Raw genomic sequence first — 14,850 nt, 5'->3', positions numbered from 1 at the left:
TCTTTACCTACATAGTAATTCCAGATACATTGGAGATGAAGGAGAGAGTACAGTTTGTAGTATCATGGTTTCGTATGGTTGCTCAATATCATTCAATTGATTGAGAAAATGAAAGTTCGTTTTTTATGGGTCCCGTGCTTGCAAAATCTTCCATTCACTATCCAGTGGTTACATGATACCACACACATACAGGATCAGACATACCCGTACGGTTTCAAAGCTTCTCAGAACTTACATATAAAGCCATTAGAGGATCGATCACATCCAAGCCATCTGAGCTACCTATACGCCCTACCTCTACAGAATCGCTGACTCTCTTTTCTTTAGTCACGTGATACTTGTGCCCCTCCCTCTTGACTTTCTGGTCGACTCTTCAAGATGGCTAAAGACAAGAAATCCAAGTCTGAAGACAAAAAGAAGAAGCTTGCGGAAAAGAAGCAAAAGCAAGAGAAAAAGGCCGACAAGAAAGAAAAGTCGAAAGCTCAAAAATCCAAATCCGCCGACGACAGCGACAATGAATCCATCGATCTCGATTCTGTTCTTGCCGAGTATGCTAAAGCTCAAGAATCTTTCTTGAAGATCACAGAAGTGGTTTGCGAGCCTCCGAAACCAAGAGCTTCTTCGACTCTCATCGCTAGTCCTAATAATGCGAATGAACTATTTTTATTCGGGGGAGAGTATTTCAACGGCGCTTTGGCGACTTTCTTCAATGACTTGTATGTATATGCGGTTAATAAGGATGAGTGGCATGTAGTGACTAGCCCAAATGCTCCATTGCCAAGATCAGGACATGCGTGGTGTAGAGGTGGAAATGCAGGGGGCATATACATGTTTGGAGGGGAGTTTTCCAGTCCGAAACAGGGAACCTTTTATCACTATAATGTGAGTTCTTTCACGCCATATCATTATACATCATACTTTCAGACTTGAGAACTGGGATATAAATAATTGATATATGAATATATACTAACAATACACAGGATTTCTGGCACCTCAATCCCTCTGAACGTGAATGGACACGTCTAGAAACCAAGGGCAAATCTCCCCCCGCTCGTAGCGGTCACCGCATGACCTACTACAAAAACTACATTATCCTATTCGGCGGTTTCCAAGACACATCGCAAGCGACCAAATATCTCTCCGACCTCTGGATCTACGATACTTCCAACTTCATCTGGCACAATCCCGTCCTTCCCCCCGTGACCCAGAAACCCGACGCCCGATCATCCTTCACCTTTCTCCCGCACGAGAACGGCGCCGTGTTGTACGGAGGCTATTCCCGTGTCAAAACAAACGTCTCAGGAAAACAGATGAAAGGCGGTGGAATGGCCATGCGCAACGTGCTCAAACCCATGATCCATCAAGACTGTTTCTACCTCCGCATTACTCAACCCGTCGATACATCGACCGCCGCTCCTCCCACCGTGCGTTGGGAACGCAGGAAAAAACCAGCCAACACCCCGAATCCTCCACGTGCAGGCGCTACAATGGCTTACCACAAAGGGCGCGGTATTCAATTTGGCGGTGTACACGATGTTGAGGAATCCGAGGAGGGAATCGATAGCGAATTTTTCAATACGCTATTCGCATGGAACATTGAACGAAATCGTTATTTCCCCCTTGCCCTACGTAAGCCACGAGCTCAAAAGAAAAACAACGGAGGAAACGAGCGAGGAGGAGGAAGAAGAGGAAGAGGCCAAGCGAACGAAGAAGAACTCCTACGCAATCTCGCCGCGCTCGAGACGGGCAAATCGCTAGCCGATGCAGATGATATGGAGATTGACACAAGCAAGCCCGAAGATGAAGACGCAGATGCCTTACCCGCTAAGCAGATTCTCATGGAATTCCCCCACGTCAGATTTAATGCACAATTGGCCGTTCAAGATGATGTTCTCTACATCTACGGAGGTACATATGAGAAAGGCGACCGCGAATTTACGTTTGATGAAATGTACGCGGTCGATCTAGGCAAAATGGATGGCGTAAAAGAAATATTTAGACGAGAGCCCGAGAACTGGCTTGGCAGCGAGGACGACAGCGAAGACGACGAAGAAGATGATGACGAAGACGACGACGACGAGGAGGAGGAGGAGGAGGAAGATGCCGACGAAGATGGCGATGTCAAAATGGACGATAAAAAACACCTGCACACCGAAAGCACACGCAAATCCAAGCGCAAAGAGAAGGATGCTCTTTCCTCGGAGCTCCCCGATTCATCCCCTGTTACTTCTGCACCCGAATCCTTCGACGATACACCCGATACCTCGACGACCAGTCCGGACGATCATCTCCCGCATCCTCGTCCGTTTGAGAGCCGTCGCGATTTCTTCCAGCGCACGGGTAATGAATGGCAGGAAGCGTTGATGACGGGACTGCGCTGGAAGGGAATCCAGCCTGAAACGCTCAGTGTTAAGGAGATTAAGACGAAGGCGTTTGAGATGAGTGAGGAGAAGTGGTGGGATTGCAGAGAGGAGATTGTGGCGTTGGAAGATGAGCAGGAGGCGAGTGGGATTGGAGAGGTTGTGGCGTTGGCGGAGAGGGCGGAGGGAGGTGGAGGGGGTGTGGGAAGGAGACGGTAGGTTTGGTATGATAGGGTGGATGGGTAGATGGATAGGTGAAGACGCGGATAGGTGGACTTTGAGCTGGCAAGATTATACATATTCTACCATCCTCCTCCTCGTGATTTCCTTACCGATCAGAGCGTCTGAATCTTTGTACTCAAAGATACTCAACACTCAAGACTTGAACTCCTGACTTCCTCTCATTTCCATTTTCCCTGGGTATCCCAATATAAGAACTAAATATACATACGTACAATCATGAAGATATCCATCAAGGTGATCATTCTTCCCACTAACTTGCCTATTTATCTAGACCCAAAATCCCAACCCCAAGCAAACCACAACTTCTCCCCTTTCCCCTCCCTCCCACATCTTCGCATCCCGTCCAACCCTCTCCTAAGCACCATACCTATTAAAACACTCTTCCTTATGGGTCCCCAAACAATCCAACGCACACACCCTCCCTCCACACCTCATACACTTCACTCTCCCCCAATACCCACACACCTCACAGAACACTCTCCCCGGTTTCCTGCGATCCTCCTCCGTCCAGCCCCCTCTCGCCTCCACATAACTCAACGGCGGCACCTCCAACAACCTCTGCATCTCCTGCACACTCGGCAGATTCGGCACGCGCGAAACAAGCAACGGATCGTGATCTCTGGGGTGCGGTTTCGGGGGCGGCAACGCGCACAAAAACGGCGCGAATGTGGATTCTGCTTGCGTGGATATCGCAGGTGTGGAACTCACTGCAGCTGCTGTTTCCGCTTCGGAGTTGATCATCGGTGTGCTCGTGCTCATGGTTCGTAGGGGTGTGGAAATGGCGGGCGCGTTGGGATCTTTTTTTTTGTGGCTGCGCTTGGGGGGGTCGATGACGGGGGGGAGGGGCTCTTTTCTCTTATGGCTGCGTTTTCCGGTGCTGGTGAAGCCGGGGGCGTGAGGGACTTTGGGGGTGGAGAGGGGAGGGGGAGGGGGTTGCTGGGCGGAGGTTGTGGACGTGGGAAGGGAGGAGAGGGCTTCGAAATCGGAGAGATGGTTTGCGAATGTTTTTTGGGAGGCGAGGATTTTGCGGACCGAGGGGGTGAGTTTGGTTTGGTTTCCTATTTGTGCTTTATATTAGTATTTATTTGCACACACATATATATATATATATATCTAGCTTCATTTCTCTCCTCTCCTCTCTTCTCTTCTCTTCTCTTCCTCTCCCCGAAAGCCCCCAAGAAAATCACATACCTCTCCCCCTTCCTTCCCCCTCCCGCCCCCGGTAACCGGTATATTAACATCCCTATGATTCTCCCTATCCAACTGCGCCAACTCTCTCAGAATTTTCGCATCCTGTTTCTTCGTCGTTTCCGCACCCAATCCCGCACCAGCTGGGCCGCGCGCGCGGCGCGCCGAAGGCTGTAATCCTATTTGCGGCGCATTGGATACATCGGGTACGTATGCGTAGCCTGGGGCTGGAACGTATTTTGAGGGCGCGATTTCAAGGACGCCGAAATTCATATTTGGGTGTGAGATTTGTAGAGCATGTGAAGAGACGTGAAGGAATAGATGGAAAAAGTTGGTGAGGTTTTGTTTCTAGAGGGCGAGGCGAGGCTGAATGTTGTGGATGGTGAGGTTTTGCGAGATATGGAAGTCATGGAATATCAGGACTTTTTTATTTTATTTTTGAAAAAATTAATGAACACATTTACTAAAGCTGTTTTTATGCGATCCAGTCAAATTCAAATCTCAGCATTACAACTCAAAGCTTTACATTGCTCCAAAGAAGCTTCTTTGAGCACCCCACCACATAAAATCATTATAAGGTACTTGGAGATGTTTCTTATTTCCTATAAACCTAGCATTATGCTCGCAGCTCGCAAAGATATTCGTCAAATCGACTCATCGCATCGCATTTCGGATATTATACACGATCTCCTTCTGCTTGCATTCTCTTCCTAGCTTCCCGCACTATGCATTTTCCTCGCAATCGCCTTTCCAATTCCTTCTCGTCCACTGACATCCTCTCTTCGCTTATTTCTTCTTCTTTTCCAAATCTGCAAGCTTCTCCTCTAGCGATTGAACATATGTGTGAACTCTCTGTACTGAATTTTGCAGACTCTGTATTGTGCCTTGGTTAGCCTTGTTTCCATCCAATCCACTTCTTATCATTAGATCCTCCCTCTCCCCCCTAGCCCGCAACATCATTCCCTCCAAACCAAATAGCAAAGATCCAAGAGAACTAAAACTCACATAAATATCCTCTGTCAACAACTCATTGCTGACCTTGTATTCCTCGAGAATATAATAGTAAACTCCCGCACCGGCTAATGTTGATCCGAGTAAGAAGCCAGTCAATCTAGAGATCCCCATACAAATTAGCTTTCATCTCCATCTAGCTGTATCGTTTTCTATATTCTTCCCCTCTTTCCCTCACACCCGTTGAGCCCATCGAACCCGTCGAACCCGTCGAACCCGTCGAACCCGTCGAACCCGTCGAACCCGTCGAACCCGTCGAACCCGCCGAACTTTAGACCACTCCCCTCCCATGCTTCCCCTCCACACCAAACCAATCTCCCAAACAAGAAAATTCCAAACTCACCCTCCTCTAAAGGCCCCAACCGGCTTCCTAACTGGCAAAGGAGTTTCCGTAATCTGAGCTGCTCTCCTCGCACTCATTGAAAACCCTCTGGTAGCTCCCATTACTGGTGCGCGAAGCATTCTGCTCGCTGGTGATAAGATGCGCGATGCCATTGTGTTTGTAATAGTATGTCCCGGATTCGCAATATCGTGGTTGATAGTGTGAAAACAGATTGTCGATCAAAAATGCCGTCAATTGCTTTGTTACGTCGTGGTGCGGGAGTTCTTTAAGCGACCTCTTTCGTATGTTTTGTTGAAGATCAAGCTTTTGTTTGGAGCTTTCCCCGGCCGACCAACTAACTTCCTGAGGCGCGAATATTTTTTGGCTAAAGCGATGCGGGGTGATTTCACGATTTACAGCACCAATCAATCAAATCACTTCTGATATACGAGGGCATGTCTTTGATGAATACCGGGCTGAAATTTAACCGAATTTTCTTACCAAAACTATATTTTATTCTATATATTCATAAATATATAATAATTCAAATATTCATTATAAAACTTTGAAATTTGAAGAATATAAAGAGATTTAATTAATAATTAATTTGATATTAGAATTATTAATTTTTAAATTGAATTGATAATAAAATTCTATAGAAATTTGATTTTTAAAATAAGTATATTTTTTATAGAAATTTTAAACATTAAAAATTCAATATAAATTTTGATTTAATTGAAAGCTTTAATAAAAACTAAAATTATATTATTAAATTTTAAATAAAAATTTGTTATTTTATAAAATTTCAAATATATAATAATATTGATTGATTTAATATTGAATTCTAAAATAATGAGTTTTGATATAAAAAAGTACTTGCGCATGGATCCAGCAATTATTAAAGACATGCCCTCGTATATTCTAACAGAACCTAAATAAGTACCTAGGTGTTTCTCTAACAAGTGGTTAAGATAAAAAGATCTACATAGTTCAAACGATAATTTTATCACGAGTAAAAATCAGATAATCAAATAAAAAATTCTCATTTTGCTCCAGTATTGCTCCAATGTTATTGCCTTAACAATTTAAAGAACCCCAACCCCAATATCTGTTGCGATTAAGCTACAGATACATGAAACAGAAGAAACCCAAAATTTCTTTTCGAAATCAAATCACAACTCGTCATGGTCCTCAGTAGCAGCTGCGGTCTCGGTGGCCTCAGCAACCTTGCTAGAAACGGTCTCACTAGCCTCCTCAGCTGCGCTCTTGACAGACTCAGTAGCGGCTTCTGCTTGCTTGGCCAAGGACTCAGCGATTGGCTTCTCTGCCTCTGGAGAAGCAGCGGCACTCTCATCATAGGTAACTTCAATCTCGTGTTGGCCATTCTCCTTAACAAACTTGATCAAATCTTCGATGCTACGGCTACCGTTGTAGGTAACTGGGTTCTTCTTGTCACCGGCCTTGTACAACTTGATAGTTGGGAAACCTTGAATCTCATCTGGAACATCGTTAAGAGTAGCATCGACCTTGGCGATGGTAACCTTGTCATTGTGACCGGCATCAGCGTAAAGGCCAGCGAGGATATCGTATTTTGGTGCGAGAGCCTTGCAGTGTCCACACCATGGAGCGTAGAACTCAATCAAAACATCCTTCTTGTCATCTAAAACGATGTCATCGTAGTTGTGAGCGACGACGATTTGAACTGGGCCTTCTTGCTTCTCTGGGATTGGCTCAGACTTGATGCTTGGCTCAACCTTTCCGTCAACGTATTGTTGAACGAACTTGCTAATGGAAGCTTCGGTGATCTCAACACTTTGGTCGAAAGGATATTTCTTGTTGTCAACAGTGTTTTGGATAGCGAAAGCGGGGAATTTGTCAGCGTCGAGGTTCAAGTTACCAGCATGAGCTCCGAAAGCCTTTGCGTCAATGGTTGCGAAGCTGATGGCACCACGGTGCTTCTCTGCGACTGGCTTAAGAGCCTCAGCGAGAGTAGTTCTCTCCTCTGGGGTTTCAGCGAAAATGTATGCCAATGGAATTCCAGTGGCCATGTATCCGGCGTATGTTTCTGGGCCAACTTCGCCGATCAAGGGGATAGACGCAGTCTTTGCGAACTTCTCAATAACCTCAGCGTCGAAAGCATCTGGGAAGATAGCTTTGCCCTCATCGAATGACTTGTAAAGAACAACGGATGGGAAGCTAACACCCTCGGCTTTTGCCAAAGCGGCATCATTACTGGCACCGAAGAGGTAGTCGTCACGGAGTTTCTCTGCGACTGTGTTGAAGGTGGCGTTCGAGGTCTTGTCCTCAGCATCGAAGTATGCAACCAAAACTACCTTATCGGCGGTCTTGAAATCCTCCAATGTATCCTTGGTTAAGACGGAGACGGCGGGGAGGGATTGCTTGGTCATGTATGAGACAATCCTAGATGCGTTGTTAGTTTATTAATATTGCTGGCAATGGAAAACTTCTACTCACGCTGGGGCCTTTCTTGCTCCAGAATACGGGGAAACGTTTTCTGGGCCACGGAAGACCTTGAGAGTTGGGTAACCCTCAACACCAAAGCTTTGGCAGAGGTCGGCTTCTTCTGTGCAATCAACCTTGGCCAAGGCAATATTCTTCTCCTTCAATGTTGTAGCAGCTTCTTCATACTCCGGGGCCAATGCTTTGCAGTGACCACACCAAGGTGCGAAAACTAGAGAATAAAAGTATTAGTCGGTGGTTCATATGAGAGGCAGCTGCATTATATTGGAGAAACTTACATTCTAGAAGGGCCAAATCATTCTCCTTGATGAAATCTGGGAATGTTTCCTTGGTAAGGGAAGCGACATCAGAAGCCGATGCAATTGCAGCTGATGCAAAAGCTAAGGCAACACATTGTAGATAACGCATATTGAAGGTATTTCAATTCACGGGCCTATGGTGTCAATGCGTTAGAGGGGGATGCCAATGTGAAAGTGTGAGATGCGCAGGTGTAAATAAGAGTATCCCGATTCAAGGGAACTTTTAGAAACCCCAATTACGAGATGATTGGAAACTTACGTCTGCTTAATAAAAAAAAGAGGTGGTTGTTAGAAGAAAGAATGGATTGTGTTGATTCGGGGAAGAAGAGGAGAGGTGTTCTCTTTATTCGATGATTCGGCTACTGTGAATTTATCAGCCTTCCCGCTAGTGATTAAGATAACAGCGTGTCTTTAGTATTTTTGTGTACGATTACAGGTTCACAGATTCACAGAGCGATGTTATGCCGAATATCCCTTCTGGGTAGCATGTACCAAGACTAATTTAACCCATACATAACATCAGGCTGAATCATTTCGACCATTAGAAATCCAAAAATGAATAAAGGACAACATATCATTATCGCTTTTCTCTCATCAATCACATGTTATGTCGCCAATATTGAGACTTTGTATTGCATATCAAACATTCAAGATGGATCTGGTCCCCTTTTTTGACCCCGCCTTCAGTGATGATCTGTCGGTAACTATTGATCCGCAAAGCTGGTTAGACTTTCTTCAAGGAGAGGAGTGACATCCATAGGAAGGTACTTTAAACTCCAAAATATACATCTCCAACCTTACCTCATAAACTCTGCTTCTGGTACCCTCATATCAGCACGATTGATACTCGTTGAACCTTTTGTCTATCCTTGAACTATGGATGTATGTAAATGTACGTAGATATCGACAGTTATCATATCATGAATTGCCAACCCCAGCTGAAGGAGGCAGGCGAGGCGCGTAAGTCAAGGTAAGGATGGGTTCAGCCCCCTTTTCTTTGCCTCTTTGCCTCTTTGCTTCTTCACTTACAAATTACAAATTCGGTTCAAGCCTCTTCCCTATGTCTCTTCACTTACAAATCCATACTTTTTTGAAAGTCCACCAATCATGGATAGGTAGCCGCTGATGGATATGACTCGGGCATTCTGCGTAAGCCAAAAAGCTCGAGTTCAAGTATGCCTTGTGATCTGAAACAATGGAACATTTTTCAGATCGGATTACTGATCAGTCTATTCATAGCCACTCTTCATAGCCACCCGTGACTTCAATACACAATATTGGCTCATCCAGCAATGTTGGATTCCGGCGCATATTTGATAGATTAGGAGTAGCGCATAATCTTCTGTCGGAAAGCCTGTCGTAAACCTTTGTCAAAGTTTAGACATATCTCACACTAACCACAGATTTCGCAAAGCCTGTGTAGCTTCAATTTGCCATGGAAGCATCAAGAAGTGTTTTATCCATGAGATACACACACAACTCTCCTGCGTAAAATGCAGATCTCTGTCACAGTTTGACAAATCCCGATTGACAGTGAACTTTCACCGTCTCTATGATACTCATCATGGCAATGTCTTAAAGCTGGTAGAGATGGCCTGTTTGTAAGTACAAAAGGTATAAGATTATCATGCATTTCTTTCCAACTTTCCTTAGAACGGAGGAATGAAAAGGTTCTCATGATAATTATATATCTGACATCGAAACATGAGTACAATAAGAAGATTGTTGATAAAGAGAAAACGCCAAATCCAAAGATGCCTTAAATGTCTCAAGGAGGAAAATGATTTCTAAAAGAACGATATATCATCCAATGTGTCAAAAGCTTATGAGAGGATCATACATTATGAGCCCAGGAAGCTGTATAAAAGAGAACTTCCTGATATTGTCAAATCCCGACTTGATATCAAGATCATATATCTGATACCTACTTCCGAGCAGAATTTCCGGATAGTTTCCGGACAGGGTAAAATGAAGGTGCTGGTGTAATGATGATATGATATGAGGTTGAGATGATGCATATAAACCAATTTCTAATGCTACCTATGGAATTGTAGATTGATATTGATGACGGTGGACCTATCTTTACTTCAAATCCATTTTTTCAAAGAGTCTTGAGATTCGAGAGGTAATAAAGTGTTGGGACCAGATTTAGAAGTCGTCATTCCCATCCAATCCTTCCCAATTAAGATTTCACCCCCCCTCCCTATTCTCGACCCTCATGTACTTTTCCTTCCCCTTTCACTTTTTCAACAGTACCGACTTCCCGTCAACGATCAGATGCTTGTTCTCTTCCACCCTTTTGTTTGTTTGTCAAAGTGCTATCTTCAACTACCTCTTCTTCCCTTCTCATCATCATCTGTAAATCTACAGATTCTCACAGGCTGAGGATTATCTTTTGGTCAGCTTCGAATCACTTTCTGCCACTTCTTTTTAACCTTACCTCATATCTGCATACCATTTCTCTGGATTGTTTCTAGAGTCATTAATTCCTTCATTAAATCTTATTCTCAATCCATTAACAATCATATCCATTGGACATACATCAAATGTATCCACAATGGCAACTGTTCCACCAGGAAAACAGCCAATAAATCGTGAAAGAGGGTTCAGTGGTGTAAGTGCTGGCAGCGGTATCAATGGTTCACTGAGTCCAAGCGGGATCAATCCTATGCGACAGAGGGCAAGTTTTGACAGATCATCAACACGCAATGGATCCTCGATCAGGAGCTTTCAAGATAGCATCAATCAGCCCTCGTTACCAAAAGGCTTTGAGAGTATGCTGAAAACTACAACCGAGACAGGGGATATCGGTTTATTCTCCATCAAGCCATCACGCTTGCCTCAAACTTTCAATGCATTGCCACGACGCAGCAATGGAGGTTACAGAGATATTGATCCGCAGAGATCACGTCCAGCTTTTTCGCCGTATGGGATGCCCGCTGTTGATGATAGAAGACGACTACCTTCCTACACAAGAAAGGGTTCCTGGGGAGTCAAACCATCATATGATTCTGCCAGCGTTAACTCGGTCAATTCAAGTAACAGGGGTTTTGAGGATCCCGATTATCGATCTTATTCCATGACCCAAACAGCATCCCAATCACCATATACTCTTTCTAACCAAAGATCCTACGCCAGCCTTCGTAGTCAGCAGGATGGGTCTGCACTTGTCCAACGACCTCGATCGCCATTCGCATATCCAACACGCCTGAAGAGGCCCGGGTTCAGACCTTCCTCCCCCGCACTCACTGACGGCGGTGGAATAGACTATAGTCGCCGTGCAGAGATTGATCGAATGCCTCATGTTAGTCGCCCAATTCTCATTATTAAATCACTGCTTCCAAATTATCTTCTGACTGATATTGTGCAATAGGGAGCGGTCCGAAACGTATCTTCTCCAGCTTCTTTATATGCCCAGAAACGAGTACCGCCACCATTGTCACTACGACCAGACGCGAATCGATCGACTCATTCATTGTTAAGTCAACCTTCACCAAGGAGGCGTACGCCAAGTCCTAACCTACGACAGGGAAATGGAATGGTTGGACCAGATTGGCAACGCCGCAACGGCCCATCTTCAATTAACACATCTCCAGCTCGAAGTACACTTAGTCTTTCCTCAACTACCAATTTTGCCCCGCCGAGTTGTCTCAATCGGCAACAAATACGCCAGGAAAACCATCACCTCTGTACTATGACTATACGGAAGATTTTGAGGTGGAAACCCAGAATCGGTCAAACTTGGAGCCTCCACCGCAATTCCAACTGCAAAGGACAATTCACGAGGATCGACCCTTAAGTTCAGCACTTCGGCCTCTTGCAAATAGTCTTCCCTCCAGACTCAATGCAAATAATAACCATCATCTTCGTGCATCATCATCGGCCTCAACCATAATTCGACATCCTATGAGGAAGAACAGTGCAGAAAGTGGAAGTGGGATTCCAAATAATGGTGGTCATGTTCGAGCTGCACTTAGTATCAGCGCAAGGGACTGTGAGAACTCTGCGCCATCCAACAGTGTTCTTGATGATGCCAGCTCTATAGATATATCAAGTTTAGGTGCCAATGCTCAAGAGTTGAGCTCACGGGTGTCGAGAGCATTTGGCCTACACCCTTCACCGCAATTTGAAGTCACGATTACCTCAGACTATGAGGAAGTTGAAGTCAAGCAGACCGAGCTTGCAATTAGAGAAGTTGGTAATATGATTCCAAAAGGCGGACTTCAACAACGGAGTTCATCATTACCAACCGCGAAAATAGCAGGTGAACTAGACACTTCTCCATCGATCATCGAGCCACAACAAACCTCTACTAAAGGCGATGCAGGCGAAGGTATTATTCGTACGTCTGGAAAGCAATCTCTTGAAAGTCTTCCGGATAGCACAGAGCTTCAGCAACCAGTGGAGGATACAAATGAATGTGACGGTTCGTCCAAATTCAACTCTGCGCGTACAAGCAAAGTCAGATCTAGTGGCTTCTCCACCATTGGCAATGGTCTTGATGAATTAGCCGATCTGATTTCGACCGATGATGCTGGTCGATCCAACACCTTTGACAATGAATATACTGGACTACGGAGAACTCCTATGATGTCGCCAACACTGCCTCGAGACTCTTACTTTGATCCTCCCTCGGTGCAGCGTACCAGCCCTCCCTTATCGCTGATCAAGAAATCGGAGCGAAGTTGTGCTCAAACTGTGGCTACTGATAAAAGCCTCGAAGATGGGCTTCAAGTTCATGAGGGGCGAATCGAAAGGGCAAGCTACCCGACTATAGGCCACCCGAGTTTCAAAGCCTTGGTGATCAAGCTCCAAGTAAGATCATGCCTAGATCTGAGTCTCCAATGTTAGCACCCAAGCCTATCTCACCAGCAAGGGAGTTGAAATTGAAGAACAGCGTGCCACAGCTTATGAAATCTCTCCCCAAAATACCCGACTCTTCAATTCGTGGATTGGCAGTGCCTGGGAGGTCTGCTCTTGCGGATGCTGACATGCCTTTTCATCTCTCGGAATTTTCCCCAAAAAAGAATTTTGGAACAATCGAGGAATATGCAGTGAGCTCATCGTCAATCGACCCACCTAAAATATATTCTTCTATAGAAAAGGAGAAGCTCAAAAAGTCAACGGAAGAAGCTGAATTGATCTCTAGCCCAGTTCAGAAACATAAAGTTGATCCATCTAGAGAGAATCATGGCCCTCGCTCTTCGCCCATGAAGTTGAAGCTGAAGGTTAGAAATTCTGTTGCAGAGAAGGCATCATCTTCGGATCTTCAGGCACGAAAACATGAGGAGACTTTCTCATGGGCTAGTTCGCAGGACAGTAATATACCTCCGATTAGCCAAGAAGAACAAAGCGGAGATTTAAAGCCTGCTAAGCTCAAATTGAAACTAATCAGAGCTACAGGCTCAGAAGCTTCCGGAACTGTAAGAGTCCATGACCAATCCAGATCTAGCAACGATCTGCACGTCTCATGTCCGAAAGATCTATTTACGCCTACCAGTGGAATTGACAATATATTCAGGCAAGTTAGTAAGCATCTTCATTCACGGAGACCTAGTGCGAATAGTGATCAACATTCTGGAGATGTTATTGAGATGATGCCAAGCCAAGTATCGCTGAATTTGTCTTCTCGCTTGAATCTTGGCGTGCCTCATGCTGATCTATCAAGAAACTTGCCGAGCCCCACTGACGTCCGAAGCTTTTTCTCCGATGACAGTTCTCATCGCAATGGTGGTCATGGTTTACGAAAAAGAATTTCAAACTTTCGAGCTCGCGTTGGTGTGCCATACGTAGCTCGTAATGGATCATATTCTTGTGATGACATAGTCTGGAGAGATCAAGTTGGAGGGATTGGCCAATCGCCTCTAGCTGTCAAGTCCGTCGCTGATCTCAATGCCACGAGGACCAGCTTCATAGATTCACCAAATCCTCGGCGTTCAGAGCATAGGCTGCATGGACATCGGTTGCGAGCAAAAGTTTCTGAATGGTTTCGTGGAGCTCGAGCTGCTATCTCGGCTCGTGTCAAATCGCGAAGTACAACCAGTAATGGTAATGAAAGATCAAGGGCTAGTGCATGATTCTCTGGGCATGGCACTGTGTCGCCTTGTTGATATTTAGCTTGTGATACTTGTATTGAGCTTGTCATCCGGTTTTGGAGGAAAGATACAGTCTGGCTGTTTTTTTCTTTCTTTTTTTTGCTGGTGGCGTTTGGGCGTGTCAAGGCCGAGATTTGCATGGGATGGGAGGGGGTGGAGTTTTAGCTCACTGGTGATAGGAAACAAATTAGACTGAAAGAAAACAGTAATGTTAATGAATATTATATATGATTACGATAGAAAGGCCCTGCATTGGTTTATGTGAGTCGCTGTAGTTTGTATTTTGAGGTGCAGGTACTAGGTAGTAGTGAGGGAGAACCGAGATAATATCAAGTCATAATGTGAAGAAAACGTCTTGTGCAATTTGGATTCATTACGCAATTATTTATTGAAGGCAAAGCCACGGCCGTTGAAGCTAGGCTAGTCTAGTCTAGTCTAGAAGGTATGCAGTACTAAAATGAACAGAGGTTAAAACTTAAAGAAAGATGATCCACAAGCTTAAGTCTCGGTAAAAGTTTCCGTGTGGTGTTCTGAGCTAATTATGCTAGGTGGCTAGGTAATCTTGGGTGAAGTTGATCTGCAAGTTAGGAGGTTAGTGGGTTAGTAGTAGGTTACTAGATAATTGTTGTTGGATTAAGGTTTGGGGGTTGGAGGTTGGAGGTTGGAGTTGGAGATTGAGGGGTTGGAGGATTGGGGATTGGAGGTTTGAGGGTTGGGGATTGGAGGTTTGGAGAATTGGACGTTGGAGGTTGGAGGTTTGGTGATGGTGTGGTGTATTGGGTATGGTTTAGTGGGTATACATAGTATATATAGTATATCTTGGGGGAGAGGGAGGGGAGGGGAGGGGTAAG

At 45.0% G+C, this 14,850-nt stretch overlaps 5 protein-coding genes across 5 annotated transcripts; 2 read left to right on the top strand and 3 right to left on the bottom strand.

The window, feature by feature from the left end:
• Positions 1-275: 275 nt before the first annotated feature.
• Positions 276-2,893, top strand: EAF02_009309 (uncharacterized protein). The gene is made up of 2 exons (XM_038905357.1): positions 276-882; positions 981-2,893. The coding sequence occupies exons 1-2, from the start codon at positions 379-381 to the stop codon at positions 2,577-2,579; spliced, it is 2,103 nt and encodes a 700-aa protein (XP_038754810.1). The 5' UTR covers positions 276-378; the 3' UTR covers positions 2,580-2,893.
• Positions 2,894-3,069: 176 nt separating this feature from the next.
• Positions 3,070-4,064, bottom strand: EAF02_009308 (uncharacterized protein; the record flags this gene model as incomplete). The annotated part of the gene is made up of 2 exons (XM_038905356.1): positions 3,070-3,414; positions 3,795-4,064. 2 exons carry the CDS (start codon positions 4,062-4,064, stop codon positions 3,070-3,072), a joined length of 615 nt encoding a protein of 204 aa, XP_038754809.1.
• A 224-nt stretch (positions 4,065-4,288) lies between these two features.
• Positions 4,289-5,461, bottom strand: EAF02_009307 (uncharacterized protein). The gene is made up of 3 exons (XM_038905355.1): positions 5,146-5,461; positions 4,797-4,902; positions 4,289-4,664 (listed from the first exon to the last, which is right to left on the bottom strand). The coding sequence occupies exons 1-3, from the start codon at positions 5,295-5,297 to the stop codon at positions 4,578-4,580; spliced, it is 345 nt and encodes a 114-aa protein (XP_038754808.1). The 5' UTR covers positions 5,298-5,461; the 3' UTR covers positions 4,289-4,577.
• Positions 5,462-6,296: 835 nt separating this feature from the next.
• Positions 6,297-8,013, bottom strand: EAF02_009306 (uncharacterized protein; the record flags this gene model as incomplete). The annotated part of the gene is made up of 3 exons (XM_038905354.1): positions 6,297-7,545; positions 7,600-7,816; positions 7,884-8,013. The coding sequence occupies 3 exons, from the start codon at positions 8,011-8,013 to the stop codon at positions 6,297-6,299; spliced, it is 1,596 nt and encodes a 531-aa protein (XP_038754807.1).
• A 2,448-nt stretch (positions 8,014-10,461) lies between these two features.
• Positions 10,462-13,981, top strand: EAF02_009305 (uncharacterized protein; the record flags this gene model as incomplete). Its single annotated transcript, XM_038905353.1, has 4 exons — positions 10,462-11,208; positions 11,278-11,506; positions 11,578-12,719; positions 12,764-13,981. 4 exons carry the CDS (start codon positions 10,462-10,464, stop codon positions 13,979-13,981), a joined length of 3,336 nt encoding a protein of 1,111 aa, XP_038754806.1.
• Between the last annotated feature and the right edge of the window lie 869 nt (positions 13,982-14,850).

The sequence above is a fragment of the Botrytis sinoallii genome, assembly GCF_014898435.1.
Source record: "Botrytis sinoallii strain Bc 23 chromosome Unknown BSIN_019, whole genome shotgun sequence".
Lineage (NCBI taxonomy): Eukaryota > Fungi > Ascomycota > Leotiomycetes > Helotiales > Sclerotiniaceae > Botrytis > Botrytis sinoallii.
The sequence above is the reverse complement of the archived record's forward strand: the minus strand, read 5'-3'. Positions and strand labels throughout refer to the sequence as shown.

Excerpts from the sequence above, each read along its gene's own strand:
- EAF02_009307 (XM_038905355.1), bottom strand. The coding sequence starts at position 5,297 with ATGGCATCGCGCATCTTATCACCAGCGAGCAGAATGCTTCGCGCACCA. Across the intron at positions 4,903-5,145 it reads GTTGGGGCCTTTAGAGGAGG|ATTGACTGGCTTCTTACTCG; the intron begins GTGAGTTTGGAA and ends GGGGATCTCTAG. Across the intron at positions 4,665-4,796 it reads TGTTGACAGAGGATATTTAT|AGTCTGCAAAATTCAGTACA; the intron begins GTGAGTTTTAGT and ends GGCACAATACAG.
- EAF02_009309 (XM_038905357.1), top strand. The coding sequence starts at position 379 with ATGGCTAAAGACAAGAAATCCAAGTCTGAAGACAAAAAGAAGAAGCTT. Across the intron at positions 883-980 it reads GAACCTTTTATCACTATAAT|GATTTCTGGCACCTCAATCC; the intron begins GTGAGTTCTTTC and ends AACAATACACAG.